General features: G+C 35.5%; 2 protein-coding genes across 3 annotated transcripts in view; one reads left to right on the top strand and one right to left on the bottom strand.

Annotated features, from left to right (window-relative positions):
- The first annotated feature begins 656 nt into the window (after nt 1–656).
- Nucleotides 657–2691, top strand: LOC117605727 (threonylcarbamoyladenosine tRNA methylthiotransferase). Of its 2 annotated transcripts, XM_034327391.2 has the most exons (3): nt 657–900; nt 991–1305; nt 1408–2691. In XM_034327391.2, the coding sequence occupies exons 2-3, from the start codon at nt 1025–1027 to the stop codon at nt 2633–2635; spliced, it is 1509 nt and encodes a 502-aa protein (XP_034183282.2). In that variant the 5' UTR covers nt 657–900; nt 991–1024; the 3' UTR covers nt 2636–2691. The 2 variants fall into 2 exon arrangements, with proteins under 2 accessions (XP_034183282.2, XP_034183273.2); XM_034327382.2 differs by having other exon boundaries at nt 657–1305.
- A 26-nt stretch (nt 2692–2717) lies between these two features.
- The window catches only part of LOC117605758 (uncharacterized), a 40677-nt gene continuing 18157 nt past the window's right edge, over nt 2718–25237 (bottom strand). Inside the window, exon 2 of the mRNA XM_034327444.2 lies at nt 2718–5471. Within this exon, the coding sequence (XP_034183335.1) occupies nt 5220–5471 (252 nt within the window). The 3' untranslated portion in view covers nt 2718–5219. The remainder of the gene's footprint in view (nt 5472–25237) is intronic.

The raw sequence follows: 25237 nt of genomic DNA, 5'->3' as shown, positions 1-25237 counted from the left end.
CCCCTAGCGGCAAAAATTTGAACTAAATTTTCGACATCGAATCAGCGCCGTCTGGTGGTAAAAAAAGGAACTAAATTTTTCGAAAAATTTAAATTAAAAATTATTTTTCACGAGACTTTACTTCCCTTTACTTGCCTTTACTTACCTTTACTTACCTTTACTTACCTTTACTTACCTTTACTTACCTTTACTTACCTTTACTCGAACCAGTGGCCATAAGTATATTTTTTATCATCATTGACAAGGACGGCGAGGACTATCTCTGAGCACCGACCTAATATCATCTTGGGGTATCGGGGACCCCGGTGACTCTGCGCACCGATAAAATATCGTCTTGGGGTGTCAGGGACCCCCGGCGACTCTGTATACCGACCTAATATCATCTTGGGGTGTTAGGGACCCCGGTGACTCTCTGCGCGCCGATAAAATATCGTCTTGGGGTGTCAGGAACCCCCGGCGACTCTGTATACCGACCTAATATCATCTTGGGGTGTTAGGGACCCCGGTGACTCTCTGCGCGCCGATAAAATACCGTCTTGGGGTGTCAGGGACCCCCGGCGCCTCTGACTACCGACCTATCATCTTGGGGTGTTAGGGACCTCGTAGCTAACGTGTATCATGTAATTTTATTGAATTACGCTAGATGTCACTAAAGAAGTTCGAAAATCTCACATGTGCAGTGGTCACTGCATGGTGTAAAGTATTATAGCTTATAAAATAATATGAAAAAGTTGTTTCAATATGTAACTTATATAAAAAAAATAAATATAAAACGATTGTTTCTACTAAGACCTCGACTAGTTTTTCAGTAGCAAAACATAGAATTAGCTGAAAGTAAAATAATTAAACAGGCTCAAGAGAGACAACTAACCTAGAAATATCTTATGTGATTTAACTTTTGTAAGCAATGTTAGCTCCGTGTCAAGATATTATAGAAGATATAGAAGATTTAATATCATCACAAGATATTACACCCAAAGAACGTTATAGTTCCAGAAAGAATGTCACATTTCGTCCAAAGCGTATGCAGTTGCACGAGGAATTACCACAACCTCCTGTTTTCGACAGTATTGTGCCAGGAACACAAACGATTTACGTAAAAACTTGGGGATGCACTCATAACAATTCTGACAGTGAATATATGGCAGGTCAGCTTGCTGCCTATGGTTACAGATTGACAGAAGACAAACATAAAGCAGACTTGTGGCTGTTGAATTCTTGTACAGTAAAGAGTCCATCCGAAGATCATTTCAGAAACGAAATCGAAGTTGGAAGGAAACAGGGGAAACATATTGTACTTGCCGGGTATTAAGACTTTTGTATTTTACGTACACAATACAAATTATTAATTAAAGTATAGTGTGACATAAAGCATTAAAAGTTACATTTAAATCTAATATTTTTCAGATGTGTACCACAGGGTGCCCCCAAGTCATCTTTTCTACAAGGGTTAAGCGTAATCGGCGTACAGCAGATCGACCGTGTGGTGGAAGTGGTAGAAGAAACATTGAAAGGAAACACGGTTCGATTTTTACAGCAGAAAAAAGAAGCTGGGAAAAAAGTTGGCGGTGCTTCGCTGAGGTTGCCGAAAGTCCGAAGAAATCCCTTAATAGAAATTATAGCCATTAATACGGGTTGCTTAAATCAATGCACTTACTGCAAAACGAAACATGCGAGAGGAGAATTGGGAAGTTATCCCCCTGAAGAGATCGTTGAAAGAGCTACGCAAGCGTTCAACGAAGGAGTTTGCGAATTATGGCTTACGTCCGAGGACACGGGCACCTATGGCAGAGATATTGGTACAAGTTTGCCAGAATTGCTGTGGAAATTGATCGAGGTGGTGCCTGATGGTTGTATGATTCGCCTTGGAATGACCAATCCACCCTACATTCTAGAACATCTGGAGGAAATGAGCAAGATTTTGAGACACCCGAAAGTCTACAGTTTCCTTCACGTACCGGTACAATCTGGGAGCGACCAAGTATTGGCAGACATGAAGCGAGAATACACTTGCGCCGATTTTGAAATGGTCGTAAACTTTCTACGGGAACGTGTTCCAGGATTAACCATAGCGACGGATATTATTTGCGGTTTTCCAACGGAAACAGAGCAGGACTTCGAAGAGACGATGAAGCTTTGCGAAAGACATAAATTTCCAAGTTTGTTCATCAATCAGTTCTTCCCTCGACCGGGTACACCCGCTGCTCGAATGCAGAAAGTACCCACGCAAGATGTAAAGAAGAGAACGAAAAGGTTGTCGGAATTTTTCCAGTCCTACTTTCCGTACGATGATAATAGAGTTGGTATTATTCAAGATGTGCTGGTCACGGAAATATCTCACGATAAAAAGCACTACGTTGGTCACAATAAATCGTACGAACAGATTTTGGTGCCTTTGAAAGAGGGGTACTTGGGAAAGATGATTAAAGTGAAAATCCTAGAAACAACGAAATATTCGATGAAGGGAGAACCGACAAACGAAGGTATCTCTCCGTCGGTAAAACAGTGCTTACCTAAAGGAACTGTGTCTGGGATACCGATCGAGATGAAACCGTCTAAATACAGAATAGCGGCAATTCTGACGATTTTTGTTGCAGTCTTTCTCAGACTGTTATGGAAGTTTTTAAATGTTTAAAATGTACTATTTGAACTTGTTGCTAGGTAGCAAATAAATATCGAAATTTTATATTAAAAGTAAAACGTATTTAATTCTTCATCTTCACATTCTTAGACAATAAGCATGTTGAAATTAACAAACTTATACACTTCTTTTTTCCTTCTTTTTTTTTGTTTTTTTTTTTTTTTTTTTTTTTACAAAGAACATAATTTTTCAAATTGACAGAAGAAGCTCATTGCTTTAAGAAAATAACAATCGCAGCTCAAAACGTATATCTAATTCGCACCGTACATAATAGTTATACTAAAATATCTAGTACGCAATACTGAAACTTTAGCGAGAAAACCGTGTTGAAGGTTTTGGTATTTTCTACATACTATTTTCTTACATATACTTCCATTGGAAGCACAAATATAAGGCACAATGGTAATAAGTCTAACTGCTATACAAAACAGGTTCGAACATATTTCTATAATTTATGTGAGATGGGACAGTTGAGAGGCACTAAAGATACTAACAACTAAACGTCTATTTAGCAGAAATAAAAAATACGAAAATCACACGAAGACAAACAGTTCCCATTCGTTTTCTTCTCGTATACGGGTCGCACTCACATTTCTTCGTTAATTTTAAAAACAATTTACAATTATATCGTTATAATTGAACGTTGTTTGGGTTAAAATTTTCGTAGAAATGGATTACATTAATTTTTCGCAGGACGTAAATTTGATTTAAAAGCCACATGAAAATTCACATTTACATTCTGAATAAATACAAACGCTACAACGTTAAAAATTCTAGATCGGTAGAAATTAAAATATAAAAAATAAAAATAAATTTCAAACTTTAATAAAATGGCACCTGAAATTGGCCTGCTATAATACTAAAAATATTATCGAAAAATAAAACATAGTTTTTGAGAAGGATGATAAGAGAGCAAAATACAATCTTCGTTCAATTTGAATTATCAGTGGTTAATAATGATCGATATACTAAAGCAGATTAGAGTATGTAATGTTTCTTTTGCTAATACATTATAGTGGTGAATTCTGTTTTTCAATTTCATAATTTAAACAACCGATATATTCACAATTACTCATTATTTTGCTAAATCTCATCCTGCTCTTGCAATTGCTACAAACAATTAATATATGGTCTTATATTTAAAAACTGCAAATGGACATTGTAAAAAAGAATCGCGTTTTTCAATTCTATGTTTAATTAGAGAAGAATTACGTATAAAAAGTGGCAAGATATTCGGATTACCAATTTGGTTTAAATTTTGTACATTAAGTAATTGTTTACATGATGTTTAAAATTTTTCCAGAAAATTGTGACGTTATATATTGAATACCTAAACGAAAAATATTACAAAATAAAGTAATTCTATAATACTATAATCTTTTTCAGACACACATAAATTTGAATTACTATAAACATTCATCTTTTAATTAAATTATTAAATTATTAAAATTAATCGGCGACGAATTAGGAGATAAGTTTTGATTGATCGATAAATTTGGTATTCTTTTAAACAAATTAATATTTAATCGAGGTACCTACAATTTGCATAAACGCGTAATTATAAAAATAAAAATAATAAACGAAGGAATGTGAATGCTACGCATGTAACGAGGAACTACGTGTTATTTCTTGCACTTTTTAAATAAACGTTTAGTTGCTAATATCTCGAGTTACTCTAAACTATTTTATTCGGTATTAACCCTTTTCTTTAAATACTATCATTAAATAGAAAAATAACCTGCGAATGTGTACTTCGCTATGTAAAAAAATATTTGTTTGTCGCATCAGGTAATTTAACCAGATATTTGTGATTTTAATAATTTCTTGTAATTTCGCCGGACGACCACTGTTTATTATGTTTCTTTATATTGAGGTTAGTTTTGTGAATAGTTGGTCCAGTGGTCTTCCGTGGTAAAAGGGTTAATATTCACGCTGTATATTTGTACTTGTACACTTTTCCTTTTGATTAATTATTGCCGAGTTAATCTCTTCCTTAAAACTTTAAAAACGATGGCACAAAGAACCAAAGTGGCGTACTAGAGTACTAAAAACATTGGTAAAAAATAAAGTATGGCTCCCAAAAAGGGTAACGTAGAGAGAAAGGAGAAGCGTCGTTTGATTTCGGTTATCACTAATTATTACCAATAATTGGTTTCCTATTAGTTGTTAAAATCAACTTGCGGCGATTGTATCGTAATATCAAAATTATAATGAACTTAGAAATCTCGATCAATCGATCCATTATAACTTTGAATCGGTTTTTTCATTTTTCAATCCCACAAATTTGTACACAACTTTAAAACATATAAAATATTAAACGCAAATTAATCGTTCGTCCATACATTCACGTTTCATTGGAAAGCATGTTGAACGAACAACGACGACGATACTAACTCTCAAAGAAATACTACGCTTCGCAACAAAATTAAATTAAATTAATTCCAACGATTCTATTTGACAATTCTCGACGATACGCTAAAACGTTTCATTAGAGAGTGAAGTGACAGCATTTATAAAAGATTCATCTAACAACTTTCATTCTTGCGATCAACGTTTGATTTCGTTTAATAGGGAATGCTTATAATCTCCTGAGATTCCGTTTACTCTGCCTCGAGCCGACGACCAACCGTTTGTTCCTCTTGGTCGGCGTAGCTAACAGGGGTGTTTTACAAGGACCAGTGTGCGGCCTCGACGAACAGAAGGTGCAAAATTCCATTGAGCAACCTTGCCTCGAACACGTTCCCACGTTTTTCTCGCCATCCACGTGACAAGGGAATGAACACTTTGGACAGGGTAACAAATGTTCCCAGGGTGCAAGTGTACGACTAGCCTGTCAACAAAAACAACGAAAATGTCATCAGAAATTTTATACATCTCTATTATAGTTTTTGACAAGTAAATTAATAACTGGATACAGAATATAATACACACTTATGACTTTTAGAGGAGAAGATACGAATATGAAATAGCGCAGAAATATGAGATACCAAGGTTTTAATCCGTTAAACAATTATTTTAATTTTCTAAAATGTACGCTGTTTCAAAACATTGTATGTTTTGTGAGTTTGGGTCACGATTGACCCAAGGATTAAAGATTCAAGGATTAAAGAATTGAGGATATAAACTGTTGTATTTCAACTATGCCTTCAAATGTGTACCAGCATTTTTTATTATAATTCCGACCACTAAAAGCGCTGTAATATACAGTAAAACCAGCCCCAATTGATATGGCAGAACGTGACTCGAAAATGGTAAGTGGACTCTAGAGCCCGCCCGTGATGCGTGGCACAAAAAAGCAATTCGTAAAAGGTCTGTAGAGAATAACTCGTCTGGTAAAAATCATCCAAGGACGGTTGGAATGGTAGATTTATTCCTTACCAACAGTAGTGAAGTTTCAATTCTTTTCTTTTACCAACTTATGGTTTTTTCAACATGATAAAAAAATTAGTACCCCTTCAAATAATATAAAATCATACGTAATTAAAGTTAAAATAATATAAGTGAATTTTATTATAATACAGATTCTACGAAAAACATCCTATTGCATAACCTACAGGTAATTTGTTAACCTTTAATCGTTATCAATGAAATCATCGGACTTAAAATATATTTCATTGTATACAAAATCCTAGTCCCAGAAGAGTGAAAATTAATTGCCAAAACTGTAAAGCAATTAGTGGAAAAGACGAAATTGTCGTTTTCGAAGCATTTTCGTGCGAGCTAGTAATTAATCGGATCAGCTACGTCAAGTTGCACCTGTTCGTGTCAGGATGACTTATTTCGGTAAGGCAAGGTGAAAGGAGTGGTGGGATACAACGCTAAACATAAGGAGAAATACGCGCATGAATTGCATGGCGTTTATCATTCAACATAGCGTCACGGACAACAAACAACGTTGTCCAAGCAATCTGTCGTGCATTACTAATTAGCACGGCAGAAAATGCGTGAGAAAATTTAAGAACGATCGTATACGTAGGGCATAAGCTAAAATAAAAGGTTATCTAAATGACATCCTTTGCCTTGTTCGACGCGTCTGGTCTCTCTCTGTTCCAGCGCTGGAATAGATTCCAACAGTCTACGTGGACCACCAATAGAAACGCCGAAACTTTTGGCGCCAGAATTATTGGCGGGAAAGGAAGTGGACCGGGCCTGACTACAGGTTAGGGCACGGATCACCATATGTAATACGTTCTCTAACATTAGAGTCAGTCAATTTTATTTTTATTTTTTTGTGCATGAATCGAATTAACTACTGTTTATTATGTTTCTGCAGTGTAAAATATTTGCTTTTTAACAAAAATAATAAAGCTTTGTAATAATAGAATTAAATAAAAAGCTAGTAGAAAGTTTACATGTAAATAAATATAAAGAAATAAATGTACATTACAATGACCTCTATTTTTTGTTTTCATTAATCCTCGAACATGAAGGGAGCTCCGATTTCAATTTAATTTTATATTTCATATTAAGTTATTATTTTAATCTTTGAAAATCTTTCGTTAAAAAATTAGAAATTTCTTCGCGAAGTTCTAAATTATTAAACTTTTTACATAAAGAAAAATAAATAGTTACGATTGAAAATAAAAATCTGTTTCCGATTTCTACATTGTTTCTGTAGAGAACCAGGTCAGTGTAACAATTCAACAAGTGGAATAAATTCTAAGAAAACCTATTATACTTAATTAAGGTTTGAAAATGTGGAAATAATTTTCTAAGATAATAGTTCTAATACCCATAACAGCCGTAGCAACAGGCCTAAGAAATGTAGAAAATGATGATAGGATTCTAACGAACGCCCTTTTCTCACAATGTAGCAGCAGTTGGGTTGCCTGGCCACAATGTGCGGCACACATCTACAAAGACCGATGTCGTAACGGACCCTAAATTCTCGAAAGACCGTTTGTAGATACCAAACTTCCTGCAACCGAGTCGAGAACAAAATCTTTTCGACAGCTACAATGATGAAAATGATATATAGGAAGAGAACCTCTTCATTTATATATATACATGGTGTCTCGCACAACGTGGCACTATAAGGGTTGATCCTACGTACAAAAATAATTCAAAAATGTAGAAAGAACTTTTTCTATATCTGGTTTCATTTTCCCGAAAATCAAATCTGAAAATTCTTTAAAATATTCAACGATGATGATTACTACAATTATTACCTTACTAATTAACGAATGTAATTATTAATATATATATAAAAGGTATTATTAATCAACACTGTACATTAGTACATCAACAATATCATACCATATTTTAGTGGTAATTAATAATTACATTTATTATTTTATAACATGTATTAATTGTTTAACAAACTTTTTAACACAAATATTTTGAATAATTTTCTTAAAAACAAAGCTACATTTGCATGTAGAATAACCCTTCAGCCGGAAGTACTACATTATGAGGAATATCCTGTATAAGTCGTAATTGTTTATTATGAGCTTTGACATACGAATGATTAATCAACAAAGTTGCCAAGGCAAAGTTAAAAATTGTTAAAGAAGAATTAATATACAGAACAACTACTTTAATATACAAAACATAAAACTTAATAATTTAACTCATTTTACACACGAAAATAACATTTGAATAGAATGTAAAAATAAAAGTGTCGGATGAAAAATTGTTGCTAGTTGTATCAGACATTTTTATTAAATTTTTTAAATATTGCATATTTTATCTGATACATTTTGCCAAAATAACAATAAATGAGAAGTGATTATTAATTCACCCTATATATGGAACGTAAAAGTGTTCAAATATTTAACCCGAAATTTTCGAACGGAGATAATATATTCTCATCAAGATTGCTTCTACGTAATGACCAAACGAAGTTAAAAAAACTTTCATCTACCATGTGGGTATTCATCAAGAAAAGGACCAATGTAGAAACAGACCCCCACAATGCAGGGGCGAATCCGAAAGGGGAGATTGCCCCTTTCAAAAGTTCACTAATCTCAAAACAAATTGAATTTATGAGAAAATATTCATCAGAATCTACCCAATTTCACCATTTTGTTAATTTTGCAGTTTTTCTCCCGGTCATTGCCTATGTATTAAAAAAAAAAATCTGATACTTAAATAATTTTTATTTTTGCCTAATTACTTTTCTTTCATTTATAAATATAAGAAAATACCCTTAAATTTTCAAATGGATCCACTACATAGTTTTAAAAAAGAAGCACTCGAAAACCACAATTGTTTTTTTACAACGCATAAATAATTTATGAAAAATTGTTTAAACTATCATTGTATAAGAATGTTCAAAGAAAAATTCAAAAATATAATTTTACATATACATATGTATACATAAATATTTCGTTCTCCAACGCAAGGGTATAGAACTGTTCCTGACACAATGTTACAAAGTAACGCCCTCAAAAAGTCGTAGAACGGAGATAAAAATTCTTGCCTGCACGTATGGGATCGGGCACAATGTTGAATATAGGATCAAACGTGTCATTGTAGTTGGTCCCAACGGTCGGTTAGTTTTTCCTTGAAACGTGATGTATGTTTTCCGGCGATACGCGTATGTTCAACGACTATGCTATGCAAAGCAACACGGTAGAGAAGTCGAAAGAAGTTCATTGGTGAACACCAACACAATGTAGAACGTAGATAAAGTATGCTACGTACACATTCTTCCACTCTACAAATATGTAAAATCTCGTCAACCTATTTTACTAATAAATTATTAGTAAACTACTCCTTCTTAATTATTATTTTAAATTTGAATTTTTTCCTGCGCTTCTACGTATTTGAAAAATGGCGCCAGAATATGAGAATCAAAAATGTAGACTTGCCTCTCTTTATGAACGTAGACCTTCACTATTTCAAAATGTAAAAATTCCAAAATTTAAGATTACCAAAATTCTACAGTGTTAGTTATTAATATACGAGAACCGCAATAAAAGAGTTGCTATTTGGACCCTGTGATGTTAAATTTACTAATTCAACACCACAAATATTTAGATTTTTCAATTAATTATATGCACATTCTTTTTTTTCAATTGTATTAAAATTATTTAATTGAATATTGGAACCTAATCGTATTATCATATTTTTGTCGGTAATATATTTAGAATTAATTGTACTATTGTTCTGATAATTTAGCAGTAGCCTTTATTTGGTTTCCGACTTAGATAATTAATTATGTGGGCGCGATAGCTACGGGAAACACTTTCAGATTGATTAAAACCAGCAAGAGTATACTCTGATAGTTTTCGTAGACTATAAGAGAAACTTTCTGTTAATTTATCAGCTAAGAACTTGAACAATAAAAAAAATTCTGTTTTGAAATTTTAGTTTCAAAATAACTAATGATTAATTATTTGCTCTTTCAGTTTCAGAAGCATTCTTAATCATTTCAATATTCTTATCATTTTAGTATCGACTGACTGCAAAATCAATTAATAATGAAAACGTCACGATAAGATCTTGAAGATGGCTGCGTGAAAAATGTAAGAAATAAAATTAATATTCCAGGTATTCAAGCAAGTAGTAAGATTCTGACAAGCGAGACCGATTCTTATGCTAATAATGTTTCGAGAAAAGATGGCGAAAAATGTTAATTGAATTAACAAAGTATAACCGACAGCATAATTTTATCTTTTATTTTTAAAGAGTTATTAATCAAAACAGTATTTTTTACAGGTCATTTTCACTACGGCAATCAATGTGTTAAGAAATAATCAAAACTTGGATCTATATTTCGGATCAATTTAACCTGAACGGTAAAAATACGCAGACTTTCGAAATGACCTGATATAATACCTATTCTAGAAACTCGTTGCTACTTTTTACTAGCGTAACCGGAGGCTTTCAAAAATTCGGACCATTTATCTCAGTCTTTTCGCCTATCACATCGAATTATGGTGTACCGGTAATTCAATATCTCCATTAAACTTACTAGGATGGTATCGAGTTTCCGACTCTGATTCCGTCAAATTAGATTTCGGTTCAGTTAATCCAAGCAACCTGCACGCATGTTTCCTCGTTTATGCTTGTCTCCTTTTACCAACTTCACCTTTAGAAGTTAACAAATTGACATTTCTATTCAGAAGCAAATTCCCTTCTCTTTGAATATTTTTCTTGTATTTGGAAGACAAATTCAATTGTTTATTTTCTTTTTTTCAATGTTTCGATTATTTATGTTGATTTCTTTTAGGCTTTTATTCCATTAACTAATACAAGCCTCTACTAATTATCGTTTAAGTTTAAAACATTGGGAATTTTATAGTGCAGATTATAGAAAAACGAGGCAAATTTTAAAAACCACGATAATATTTTAAATACAATATAATCGTTATCTCTTATTTGTTCTTTGATACCGAAAAACCACATTAAAAAGAAATTAAATATAAATAATATGGTTGATTTACAGGCCGTGGGAATGCAAAAGCATTAAATCCGCAAGAACCTTCGATAACTAACGATCCTTTTAGGTACAGGTCCCGCCTACAGTATGTTCCTGTTGCCAGCATCAATATTTCTTTTTCCAACAGAAAAAATATTAAGACGTTTAACTGTTATACAATTATGCAGTTCACACAGTCAACCAGCAGAAAAAAACAACTAATAAATCATATGAAAGAAAGTAATTTATTACAGGTACTCAATAACTATGAAGATAATATACAAAGCAAATACAGATTATTGCTTAAATAAATTACATTTGTTTCAAAATGAGGCTTTGCAGCCAACAAATTAAATACAAGGTAATATTAGTATGTTTTAAAATACCCACGTACAATATTTAAGGTTTTCACTTTTATATTAATTTTCTAGAGTTATAAAATCTTAAAAAAATTAAATCCTATTGTAAAATAAAGACGTTTCTGCTGGGATTCTAATTCAATATTCCTTTTATATTTGCTTTTTATAAACTATAAATCAATTTTAAATTGGAAAAAAGAATTTAAAAATATTCTTTTGCACAGTCAAGGGGATAATTTATAAAAGTATTTTTATTCTATATTTCAAATACTATTTATCCTAGTATGGGAATATCACGTTTCGTATCTGTGCATGCACTTAACGAACCGTTCGGTCAAAGAAAAACCGCCTTGTTACGTATCATTATCCATGAAAATAATCGGCAATAGGCATACAATACAGGTACCTTGACCTCATCCTTCGCAGTACGTTACTTTTATCTTTTATAATTAGTTAAACGATTCACCCAGATACAAAACGACGTCAAGGTCGTTCAAAAGAACGCCCAATGTCAGCGAGTAACGACCATTTAACATATATACCACCTTAGGTATTAGGAAAAACGCTTAAAGAAAAAAAAACAAGTAAAAGGTCACACCGTATGAATATAAAAATTATAAGGCAAAACTTTGTCTTGAAAATGATATTGAACAATTTCATTTTCTATACGCGACAATTTAAAAGTTTATATAATATTTATAGTTATTTAATTTTGCACAGTTATATGCGGCAATAAAATGAATTTTTATTAAATATAGCCCCAGCTATGAAATAAAGCCGCATGACTTCTGGACGCACATGGTGCGTCAGCGGTATTGTTTAATTCTGCTGAGCCATTACGTGCGTCTTGAGGGAAAAGATGGAAAAGACAATGAAAACATATATTATCGCCTATAAAATTAAAAAATTTGTGATGATAAAAGGTCTGACACCTCTGGAAGGGGAAAATGATATTTCAATAATAGCAAAAGTGTTAAATCAATATTTACAGAGATGTTTCTGAATAAAAGTCAATTACTATAATGAAAAAGAAATTAATAGGAATTATCAGTACTAATGAATTATACATGATTCTGATACCCGAATGAAGTGGCAGACAAAATTCAAGAGATTGGCTCGAGGCCGCGGTGAGCGGGTCATTCGAAACAGGCGCGCCTAGTAACCGAATAGGCTGTACCATTCATTTTAGTTTCTATACGTACACATATATCACGGTAAAAGTATTAATTCGGTAAATGTATATCTATGCCTTGGTGCAAAAACTGCCAATACCATATTTTTGCAAAGATCAAAAATAGCAATATGTCAAGATTTATTTGATTTTCGTACTCTATACCTTAATATGTTAATCTAATATTATGTAAAAGATTTGATAAGAAATTGAAATGTTCGCGCAAGAAGCACTAAATGACAGTTGAAAGGCAGGTGACTGGCTGAAGGAAAGATCAAGCGGGTCATTGGAACAGATAGAGATTGACGCAGTCGGTAACGTGATCCACTTCGGTCGTCTTCGCCGAATGCACGATTTCTATCGGGCAAAGAAAGAAGAATTTTTTTTCAGGCCAATCGTAGTTGTGTTCGACCATGCGAACGGGTCTCAGGTTCCGGAACCAAAAGACCCAAAAGTACACCGCCATGAACACAGGTATACAACCATCGACGAGTTTCTACGTGCAGGTAGAAATGTACACAGGGAAGCTCGAAGGAGAGTCCAAAAGCGTTGGTCCTTTGAGAATTAAGAATAGAGAAATTCTGAAAAACCAACGAACTGACTGAAAAATTACGCGGGAAGAAAGCTTTCCTCATTTTACATCCTCCTAAGATTTGTATAAAATCTTAGAGAAAAGCTTAAGGGTTAAAATCTACCACTCGCTTTAACCCTTGGACGGCGGACTATGGAGAGAGCCGTAATTTTAAAGTAATTTGATATTTCATATTATTTGCATTTTCTAAATTTCACACTTTTCCTTAAAAATGATTGTTTCAATATGTATACGAAACTATTTCGTTTCAAAATGATGTATTTAACTTTAGATTAATATCCTTATACACAGTTTGTAAGTTTGGATCACAATTGACCCAAGCTCCGCTGTTCAAGGGTTAACGATATTATCGCCTCAACGTACCAGGTTTTGTCATCTGATCACAGAACTATATAAAGTACCGCGCGTTACTAAAAAATTTTTATTATAATTAAAGAATTCGAATTGCCTTGTTACATTAAAACTATGAAAAAAATTTATATAATACAAATGAGTATATCACAGAATGATAATTTAGATCATTTCAGTTCCAGCTCAGTATGCAGCAGCATTCCGAGTGTACAGTCGAAATTCGCGAGCGTAAAGGTTAAAGAATGTAGTATGGTGGCGAGTTGCGGCACAGAGAGAGAGAAGTTCGCGCCAAAAATTGGCGGCTTGAATTTCCAGACGCGAGTTGCGTGCGAGCGAAGAGGGGTTTGCGGCTACAAACACAGGAAAGTATCGTATACGTGCACGTAGACGAGGATCGTTTGGTTTCAAAGTGGGCCAGATGCCCGCCAGCAACGCACGTCAGATGTATCATTATCTCGGCCTCACTGTTGCTATGCAATTAGAGTCCGTTAATCGGGATCCCCACCACGTGACGCCAACGCGTCTTTCGTGACGCCGGGGTCCGATGGTGGGGGAAAAGAGCGAGAGAGAGGGAGAGTCGAACAAGGAAGGGGAGCATAGAATGGAAAAGGAAATATTCGAAGGGGGACAGAAAACAGTCTGCGAAAAAAGACAACGGCGTGGCGCGCGGCGAGACGTAGGAAAGAGACAGCGACCACGAGCAAAGCCGAAGACGAAGACGGCAACAACAACAACAACAGCAGAGCACGTGGACGTGAGAGCGCGAAAGTTCTGTCTTCGGTTTCGCTCTTTCCAGCCTCATTCTCTTTTCTTTTCTCCAAACTTTTGCACTTTTCTTTTTTCGGGGGCGTTTCTCATTTTGTCCCTCGCGATATACCCTCTGGACCGTAACGAAGATGAAATTTTCGCATACCGCAACACCGTTGGTCTGCGGGCGAAATTTCAACCTTAATGGCCATTACTTTTTTTCTCTAACTCTGATTTTAAGTTCGAACCAATTTTCTACAGCTACGAACCGAAATGATTTATACGACAGCTGCGGGATTTCCTGTTGCATAATAATAGGATCAATTAACCAGGTGTCCGTTCCCGTCTCGGAAACTGTACTTCTACATAAATTATTGCTCGTGACGAATTAAATATACAAAATAAAACGAAACATTCTATCTCTTTGTTTTCCGCGTACACGTACAGGATATTATCGTGAATTTTCGATGCCGTGAACGATGTAAGTGACGCGTGACGAATTTTCGCAACGCGTGCCTAGAATTTTTCGGACGGTTTTGCATATTTCTGAGACGTGACTGTTCAAAAATTCTTAAACGGACACGCGACCGCTTTAGAAATATACATTGAATTATTATATCTATTAATTCTATTAATGAAAATAAAAATAGATAAAATGAAAGACTTTAAAGAAGACAGAAATTGAAATTGGGATTCTCTCCATGATCCGACGTCCGAGGGTTAAACATTATTAACCTAATAGTTGTTAGCCTTATCTTTTTTAAAAATATTCATTTGCCATTGAACTCTTTCCTGTATATATCGGTTCAATAACGCAGCACTCGTCCTTCGCTATACAACAGATAGGAAAGACTACCAATGAGACATTTCTTTACCATTCATTATGATCTGCTTGACCTTGAACGCGGTTTCAAGATGCGCGCGCAACTGCGCGGGAAAGCTGTGGACCACGTTGTTCCGTTCATTCTATGTTCATTACGAACTCTAACCACTTTCTTGAACCATTGAAAAACGAACATTCTCGGTTATGGTCATTTCAATCTATAATTGAAATGTCACTGTGTAAAATTTGTATGTTACTCTTATTGTTTTATTATGTGAGTTTTAAGACTGAACTGTGTAAAAAATTTTAAATATAAAAGTTCATAAACTTCTTATATTTTGCATATTTTATTTATGTAGTCGGATTGAAATGAGCCTGCGAGGATTTGTTTTCTTTAAAAGGAATTTTTCCTTTAACCTTTGTACAGCGATGACTGAAATTTAATTTTAGAATCTTTTTTAAATTTGTATGACAAATATTTTCAAAGATAAATAAAATGTCTTCACAAAGCAAAGTTATGTATAAACATTTTAACAAATAGCAATCCCAATTTTTTGTTTAAATACATCTTAAATCTGCACTAGCAAAAAAGAAAGTAGTTGTAGCGAAAGCTTAGAACCGGTTAGCAAGAAAATTTCAAAATACATTTATTAAATTATTTAAAAAATAAAAGGATTCAGAAGTTAGTAGAAACTAATCAATTCGTTAGGTGCTTTTTAAATTGATGACAAGATGACTATGTGCACCGTCATGCTCTTCCTGGAATTCCAGCTATTCCCATCGTCAACGAACCTGCACATATCCTTTCTATCCTATCATGATTAATTCTCACGTCACTTCCAAAAAAGTACGAATTCTATTAAGAGTCATTCAAGACCCGTACATATATATTAATCCTGCCGTTATCCTTGCCCACGTTTCTCATCAATTTTTACCTTGCGAACCATTGTTCAAATTAAATTGATTCCTTTATCCCAATCGAGTAATAATATTTCTTAAAATTCTACCTGCAAAATAGACTTTCTTTTGAGATATCACTATGAAATTGGTATGTCCCGTTTTAAATTTCAATATTTTCCCCGCTTCTGTGCGTTTGAAAAGTGGCGCGAAAATATAATAACAATAACGATTGTACTTCGATAACTGAAGTTGGCATGACTTTTAAAAAATGAATCTTCGATATAAAAGAACAGAAGACAGAGAATTAATTTGTATACCTAATAAATTATCCCATATGCTGTATCTAAACTCGGGTCAAATTTTATCGATCCATAAATCCCGACTCGAGGGGTTAAAATAAGTGCAATGATATCGGTAAGAGGAGAGAAGGAAAGGTTAGGAAAATCGATCGAATCGAGGAGACTATAGAGAAGAGAATGGGGAAACTGCGCAGTTAGAAATCGATCGCGCGACCAAGTTCAGGATGCAGGATATCTGTCGGATGACGTGGTGACCCGTTCAAGGCCACTCGTTCGTCCTATATGTAAAAAAAAGAAAGAGACAGCATTTTGGATAGAAAGGTGTTTAGCGGTGTGAAAATCATGACTATCCAGGGCCATTCGCATCTATTAAACATCCATTATTCAAGGCAATCACCAAAAAGTCTCGTTGCGAATTCAGTACGATGCATCGTAACCGCGTAGCAACAGGGGCCTGGCAACAGGACCTGCCTTCAGCCTCTCTCTTTCGATGGTCGTTCATTCCGTTCTAACTTTCAGTAATATCAATCTTCTCCTCTCCGTTTCTTTCTGGCTATCTCTGTTTTTCTACGGTTCTCTTGAACGAGCATGTTCGTCGCTTTCTCGTTGCTCGTTAACGGCGCGCCGCGCCGGGCCGAGCCGCGATGGGGAGGAGAAGAAGTCCGGTGGCAGTGACAGTTCTTTTCGGTTCCTTTTCGGTAATCCAACAGGACCGTCGCAATTTTAGGGAGTGCTGGCCTAACGGAATGTTTTGCTACAGTCAACGAACTCTTGATCGAAACCGGTGCAGATGTGCACTTCCAAACAGTTTCTGCGAAACGCATTCAACGCACTTGCGACGAAACGCTACGTTGCGACCCCTTCGCACGGTCTTAATTATCAGGCTGTATTGAATTACGTTTACAGATACGATACAAATGCGTAAGTCTTGAAGAGGGTAGCTTCGTACACGTATGTAATGAAATTGCTTGTAATATTAAAATGTAATAAAACTGAGATACTAGTAAATTCAATTTTATAGTACAATAAAAATTAATTTTGTTAACATTTCATAACCGTTTGGGAAGGCGACCGCCTTCGTTTCCCCTATGGATCTGGCACTAAGTTTCAAACGCCTGTACGGTTATACTACATAAATACAAACATTAGAAACTCTGCTGATCGTATTGTATATTTAAGGTGTCAGATCTTTTTTCTTCGAAACGTTTGCAAACACGGTGTGTTCAATACTTGGTGGGTCTAATGTTCACACGTCCGTTGAAAACCTTTTTCTTCTGGTAATCTAATATTCAATAGCAATTAGCGAAATTTGGAGGTTCTTCAACTTTGAGATTCATATTAACAATACGAATTTCCTGGAAACACAAATATTTTTCGCATTGTTTCTAATGCATGTAATATATGTTTCAAAATTAATAATTACCGTCTTTATCACTGTTTTTAAATATAACTTAATTAGTTTCTCAATTAACCCTTGAACATCAGAGCCTGGGTCAATAGTGAGTCCAAACTTACAAAAATATAGAAGGAACGGTATAAAATTTAGAAAATAAAAATAATATGAGATATAAAATTAAATTAAAATTGGGCCTCTCTCCAGGGTCCGCCGTCGAAGGGTTAATAAATATCTGTAAATTTTTGAAAATTTCTTTCCTACGAATCTCACCCTATTGCGACAATAGTACTACCATACCATACCAATTACAGATTAAATCAAGGGTCGAATGTCACCCGCGTCTTAATCGTTGAGGATTAAAACCTTTCCGTGACTTTTGACCCACCTTGTACTACTTACCACCTTGAAATGATCGAGACAAAAGAAATCCAGACAAAAGCAATTCATAACAAGGAACGTGTTCAAGGACAAAACAGTATAAACACTCGGGTAAATGTCCCCAAACAATTGGCTAAATTCTCGGTACGTGTTAGAATCCACTCTCACCTGACCTAGACGAGCAATACGAATAGAAGGCGGCGCGGCAAAGCGAGGCAAGGTAAGGCGGTATTAGCACAAGAAAAACGAGTCGTTTCTTCGACGGGAAACAAGCGGTACATTCGTACCGGCAACAAGCAACGTTCCAAGGTGGTAAATTGCTAATAAACCTTCGCCGGTACCAACAGAAACACCCCGCTCCACCAATTAAAACTGCCTCGTGGAAGAATTTACAACGTTTACCCCGCGCGCCCTTCTTACTCCAGCAATATGTTTTATCTAAATTAAGGTGGAAATCCTGGGTTAGGAGAAGAGATAAGTGTGACAGGCTCGTGCATTCCTTCGAATCACCTAAAATACTCAACTTCATTTCATTTTTATCTTCCTCCAGATTATCACCAACCCACTATTCATTTTCGACTTTTCCATTCAAATTAAGTACTTCATTATTTGGTTTCACAGAAAAATTTCAATTATCCCGCGTTTTAACATTATCAATCCTGTTTATTATTCTTACCCTCTCAGAAATTTTGAAACCCTTTTATATAGAAAAATAATCAAAAATATAATTAAAATTAAAATTAAATGAATTTACAATTTCGAGAACGTAGGAAAATCAATTTTTATATAAATATCTATTATAACATTCTACAAAATTAACAAAAGAATTTATAATAAGTATCTATTACAACGTCCAGAAAATGCTTGCTCAGTTATAGATCCATTCAAAGGTATGAAACTTCAAAATTTATGGCAGCCTTACAATACAATTCTGTGAAGTGCTTTGAATAAACGGTTTGCTGTACTTCGAGACTTATCATCGCGGCAAACTTCATTAAAATCAAGGTTTTGCACTTGGGAACCTTTCCTTGTAAGACCTTCGCACAAAGTATGGCCTTCTGAACCTGACACCAAAAGAACACCCACCTTAACTTTATCTCTACCTCATTATCGGATCGTCGTTAGCCGTGAACTCTGGTCCGGTACCTGTTAGCAGATCGGCCCACCTTCGCTTTCATTACCTACAACGAAGTGAAAGATCCGGTCCGTTCTCTAAGCCACCACTAATTGTGTCTCCTTCGATAAGCACGAAATTCTTCTGCCTTTTTGTCTTTAATTTAATTTTTTTTTTTAATTTGAAATTTTCTAGAGTTCGTTTGTGTAAACTGAACGTAATTCATCTAGGCAACACCCCTGAAGAATGTCATCTTTCTTATTCACAGTCAACCATCTACGTTAAATCCTGATTTCAGACGACGATATTTTATGCGTAACATGAAAACTGGAAACATTTCTTTACGTATTCTCTCCACTTCATTTGGCACGAAATGGCGCAAACCGTAGCACTTTACGAGCACTGTACGTGTCCTAAATTTTAATGCAGAAGTGACATGGTATATGCTACTTGTTCTCTACCCTCGCCGCAGTTTCCTTATACCAAGGACCTTTGTATATATTTTATATGATTTATAATATCATTATTCTGATGTTATTTCCAAAATAAATTATTACAAACATGAATTGGGTATTCTTAATATTTGCTGATTCATAAATTTACTTTGTAATAATATTCTAATATCAACTAAAAATCATAATATGTCGGAAAGAAAATTGGTAGCAACCCCTAATATTTAATTAATAAAAATAAAAATAAAAAAAAAGAATACCATGTTATAAGGATGAACACGTTGAGAGACCCCATGAAAGAAATATAAAATAAAATTCTTTTCTGCTTAAATAAGCACCACCTTAATGCGTATTGTATTCAATTGCTGTGAATGATAAATTATGTTAGGTAAATTGAATCACGATTACCCTGATGCCTTGTTTACGCGGTAATCTTGATCAGCAACACTCCCATTCTATACACGTGCACCACCCTACGTATCTTACTTAAACGAGTTATAAATCTTCCGGTACATACAGTATGCATTATCTTGTTAGTCTAGTGTAATCAATTGAGGGGAGGAATCCATTGACCGACTTACCTACAGTACGTACACAAACACCTAGACGTTCCATTGAGAAAACAAGCAATGAATGAAGAAGCAAGAAACCGGATGTCGAAGAAACCGCTCAGGTAAAAGCTATCGGGCAGCGTTGGACGCGATTAAGCTAGGCCGGTTTTATCTGACATTAGCGCCAGCTTTAAACCGTACTTGTTAGTACTAGTGAGTTACAAGCATCTTCGCTATCTCGCTGATAACATTCAATTACAACTAATAACTACACGCCTGATTTTCTTAACAGTACCGTGAAATCTTTATGACGGTATTTGTAGTACGTACCGTAATTTCTTGTATCTTTAGCTCAAAGATAGGTGATAATTGCTTACAATTTAGCGAGTTTCTACACTGCTCTATATAGACTGCGGATATTTTTTAGGTATGCGCGGGTGCCTGAAATTTCGGGTTTCGATCGGGTAAAATTTAATGGGCGGGTACTCGAAATTTTGGGTTTGGGTCGGGTCGGGTAAAATTTAATGCGCGGGTACCCGAAATTTCGGGTTTTGGTCGAGTCGGATAACCCGACTATGTCAAATTATATTTTGTGAATTTTTCATTTTCTAAATAATCTTTTTTTATACGTATTACATAATGTATATATTTCTTATATATTCTAGTATTCACAGTGATACAAATAAATGTGTATGAATATAGTGAAATGAATGTGTATATGAAATAAATTGGCTATTTCGTTTTCTAATTATAGAATGAAAAATTAGTATGCTAACACACGTACTGTAAAGTATATATATTTTACTAATAAGTGAAATACAACTGCTACGGAGCTGTACGTTTATTTGAAGGCCTTGGAGACATTCATACCGGGCAAGGATGTTCATTGATCAATGAAACCACAAAGAGTGTCTGTATTGACCAGTATCTCCATACTGCTCATTCATTTCCACGCCTCGTTCTTTCACCATTGGTAAAAATCAAATAGCCACAATTATATGAATATAAAATTCCAGCTTTATATAGAGTCTGTAGTACCTACACGAGAATCTATGAAAAATACATGGTGCATATCTAAACAGAGATCAGTTTGTGAACAATGGTATTCATTGAAGTTTAACACCATAGAAATGGTTTAGCGATTGTACCTGCGCGGATCCCAATTTGTGTCGTTTCTCATTAGTAAACAGTCGAGTACGCTTGTAAAGACAAGAGGAAACAATTTGTGTTAACACAAGCTGGAACTTGTATAGGATAGCAAGCATTACCTTCGAACGCTGTCCGGTCCGCCTTATAATTGTTCAACAGTAAAGTGCGCGGTAACACTTTTATGGGGTCTCGATTCGTGAAGCGAATAAGTTAACTACTTTAATAGACAACCCACTATATCGCAGTTCATTCACGTTCATTAATCGCGTTAAACGGCTGTAACACACGACGCTTCATTTGCTCTGCATGATTTGCGACAAGTGTATAAATTACAGGAATAATGAGGCCGCTATTTAAATATCACACTTAGCATCGAGCACAATCGAAACAAATTTTTATTTTGCTTCCTATTTGAGACGTATATTTTATTATCAAATTTTTTACATAAAATATCACCTCATTTTTCATAAAATAAAATATGCATGTAAAAAAAGAATGTACCAAACCGTTGCAATAAAAATTTAAACAAGATTAAATTTTTATTTTATTTCATGTAAAATATTTTCTCATTTCTAATTAATTCTGTGCCTTTTGTACATTTTAATTAAAGATTTATTTTTCAAAAGTCATGGTGATCCCAATTATTGAAGTAATCGTTATTGATATATTTTCGCGCCATTTTTCGAACACGCAAAAGCGCTTTATTACTTTATACTATGCAGAAAAAAATTAAATGACATGTTATAATAATAACCCCCTTTGTATAGGATAATTTTCTAGAAATAATTAAAGTGATAACATTTATTGATCCACCCTGTATACTTGCAGAAGCGCAAGTCCGACGGTTGAGGTACAAGTTGTAGCGCGGTATTAACCACAAAAGAAAACAGATAAAAAGTGAGAGGAACGGAAAGTGTTCACGCTTCCATTCCGCACGATTTTCTAGCAAAAACACATTTAAATACCTGCTGCAGGTGAATTAATCAAAAGCTGTAACGGAAAACAAGGTAACGACACCGTTGCAACGGTGCATCCGCTGCACATCAGTTTACCGAAGCGGAGGAGTCAAGGACGTTCGTTCGTCGCGTTCGTTCGTTCAAAGCACATTCTATCCTGCACGAGACTACACGGAATTGCTTGCCGCGTGTTGTCTAGGTCGTGCAACACCGAAGGGGCGTAGAGAAGGCGTTTGGAATCCGGAGACGCGAATAGCTCACTCGAGACCCGTGAGAAATCGGTTTATAGACTCACGGACGCCTACTGGAATGTTAATAGATCTGGCGGGAAAAATCACTTTCACGATGCAATCTATCTATATATATAATGCGCAAAGACGTCTGTACGTGTTACTTTTCAACTCGAGAACTACTGGGGTTAGAGATACACTCGATACGTCGATAGAAAGGTCTCACTGAGACTAACTCAAAACCGTTGCGTTTGTTCGTCTAAGTAGTCGGAGTGAAAAGTTACAGGGGTTTGCATTTCCTGTAGAAAGTCTATGAGTCGCAAATTTTAGCAGCGCGCGCATGCGCTCAACGGTGCGCAATGTCTTTGAAAAGGGCCGCGCAGGTACTGTTCAGCGCATGCGCGCCTAACAATAGTTTTTTCCAACTTTGGTAATCTATATTTCAAGAACGCGAATTTTTCGGGGGACGAGGGTTCCGCGAAGCCACAAGGAACGAGCATGTCGTACCTAGTTGAGTCATAATTCGGGAAAACATCTGTCTACCGTAAATGATAAAAAACATGTTCAAGGATAACTGGAAATCAAGCAAGACGCATTTTATACTTATTTGTGATAATCGTACACGACAGTAAGAGCCTCGAGGATTGCTGATACGCATAACGGTTTTAAAATTCAATTAACCGAATAACCAGCAAGTGTTTTAATCATTCGTACAGAAACACCAATGTAATAAAGAAAGGTATCAAGAATAATCTACGATCACAGCGGATACAAACGCAAACGTGTTACGAATATACTATGCAATTAGTTAAGAATATAAAAGACGCGTTTACGCTAATAAAGATTTATATCGTGCGTTAAATTCAGCACGAATTTTTGCGTGTGCCAACTTTATCTCTCAATCAGCGTGGACGTGTGCATATGCACATACGCACAAGTTTTCGTCACATTCATCGCACGCGATCCGCTCGTTGTCGGTTTTTTTAATGACATCAAGGAGAAATTCGCGTTGCGACGTATAGCTGTAATGGGGACGTGTTTGCGAACGCATATTAATTTTGACAAATGTTTAGTACTGATTGCGTTTCTTCTTTTTTTCTTAATTTTGTTAAAAGTGACATTTGTCTTTTGAATTTTACGGAATTCTTGAATTAAAAGTAATCTTCAGTTGACTGAATTTTACTTTGAGACACACAGAATTATTGACATTCTTTTATATTATTCTAATAGTATTCGAGGGAAAGAATTTTATAGTGCCACGAGTCTCACACATTTGTTATAAATTAAGCGGAGATCCCGCGCTGCTGATATCTTTCTATCCCATCTCCTTTCTTTTTCTCTCCTTCCATGACCAACCTTTCATCTTGGACCCGCGGAAACCGACCTGTTGCCAAGGGAAGACTCGAGAGTAAACAACGTTACGTCATTGGGGCCCCCGGTGTCTAGGTTGGTGTGTTAACTCGAAGCTTCTGTCTATTTCTACCGTCTCCTCTATCCCTTTCGATCGCACACATTGAAACCGATACTTATTTTAGACACGTGTACGTATAAACGGAATTGCATTATCCCGAACATTTCGTTTCTAAATACCGTCTTCTTTGTGCCATACGAAATGTTGTAACAATACTTTATTTAAAATTTCTAATCTTCATTTCAATGCAAATAGAACCAAACGTTACGTACGGTCATTTAAACTATAGCATTCAACGTGTTAAATAATTAAAAAAAAAAAAAAAAAAGATAGTAATCTCAGTATTCGCAGTTTTGTTTAAGTATCGAAAGGCGCGCACCGATGGTCGATAAGCGAATGATAGGCGTAAGAAAGAGGATGGTAAAAGAAGGAGTTAGGAAGAGAAAACAGAGGGGGAGTGAAAAAGCGGCCGAGCAGCAACAAGCATCGCAAAGCACGCGGTTCTTCCCCGGAGGGCCGCACTGGTTATTCGGCCTGCGAATAATAATCATAGCGGTCGCCCTCCCGCGGTCGTTTCGGTTTGGTCGAATCTTCTATCTCGTTTCTTCTCTCACCTCCTCTCTTTTCCTCTCACGAATCGACCCTGTCGGCTGCTGCATAGCAACAAGGACCGTTCTCTCTGTTCCTCTCACGGGCTGCCGGAGGCCCGTCCACACGAGGTCGGAGAAGACGGAAGACATGTCGGCAATAGAGGGAGTAGGGGGCAGAGAGAGGGCCTCTGCTCGGCTGGCATTCTGAATCGAAAGAGCAAGGCGAACGAGATACGATGAAAGAAGAAAGGAATACATACACACGCGGACGCAGAAAGGCTGACAGAAACTCTCGGAAGAAGAGGACAGAGTGAAAAGAAAGACGGCAGAGTCGCACAAGAATGAGAGTACAATGGACCTGCGAGGGAAAATGGGAAAACCTGACAGAAGAAATGAAATGCCTAAAAAACCTACCGAAAAAGATATGATTATTCTACATTAATTAATTCAGCGGACGTTAGACGAAAAATGATCTACTGCCGATAACGTTATCGATAATAAATACACTTTGGTTACTGCTTTGTTATAAATGGCAACCAAATATTCTGTATTAATAACATTGATGAATGGCTTAGGTAGTCATTTTCAACTGCAAGTGATATTTTGCGATATTTTTAAGTCATCAAATCGTGTCAGAGTACGGATGTTTTAAAATAGGTCTTTTAATTAAATGTCCATTAATGATTTTATACAATACTGTTAAAAATATAAGAAAAACAATTTCATCATCGTCTCCAGAATTTTGTATCTGCTGTTCATTGC

This window comes from Osmia lignaria, chromosome 9 (genome assembly GCF_051020975.1).
Source record: "Osmia lignaria lignaria isolate PbOS001 chromosome 9, iyOsmLign1, whole genome shotgun sequence".
NCBI lineage: Eukaryota > Metazoa > Arthropoda > Insecta > Hymenoptera > Megachilidae > Osmia > Osmia lignaria.
This window is presented reverse-complemented; position numbering and strand designations above follow the sequence as displayed.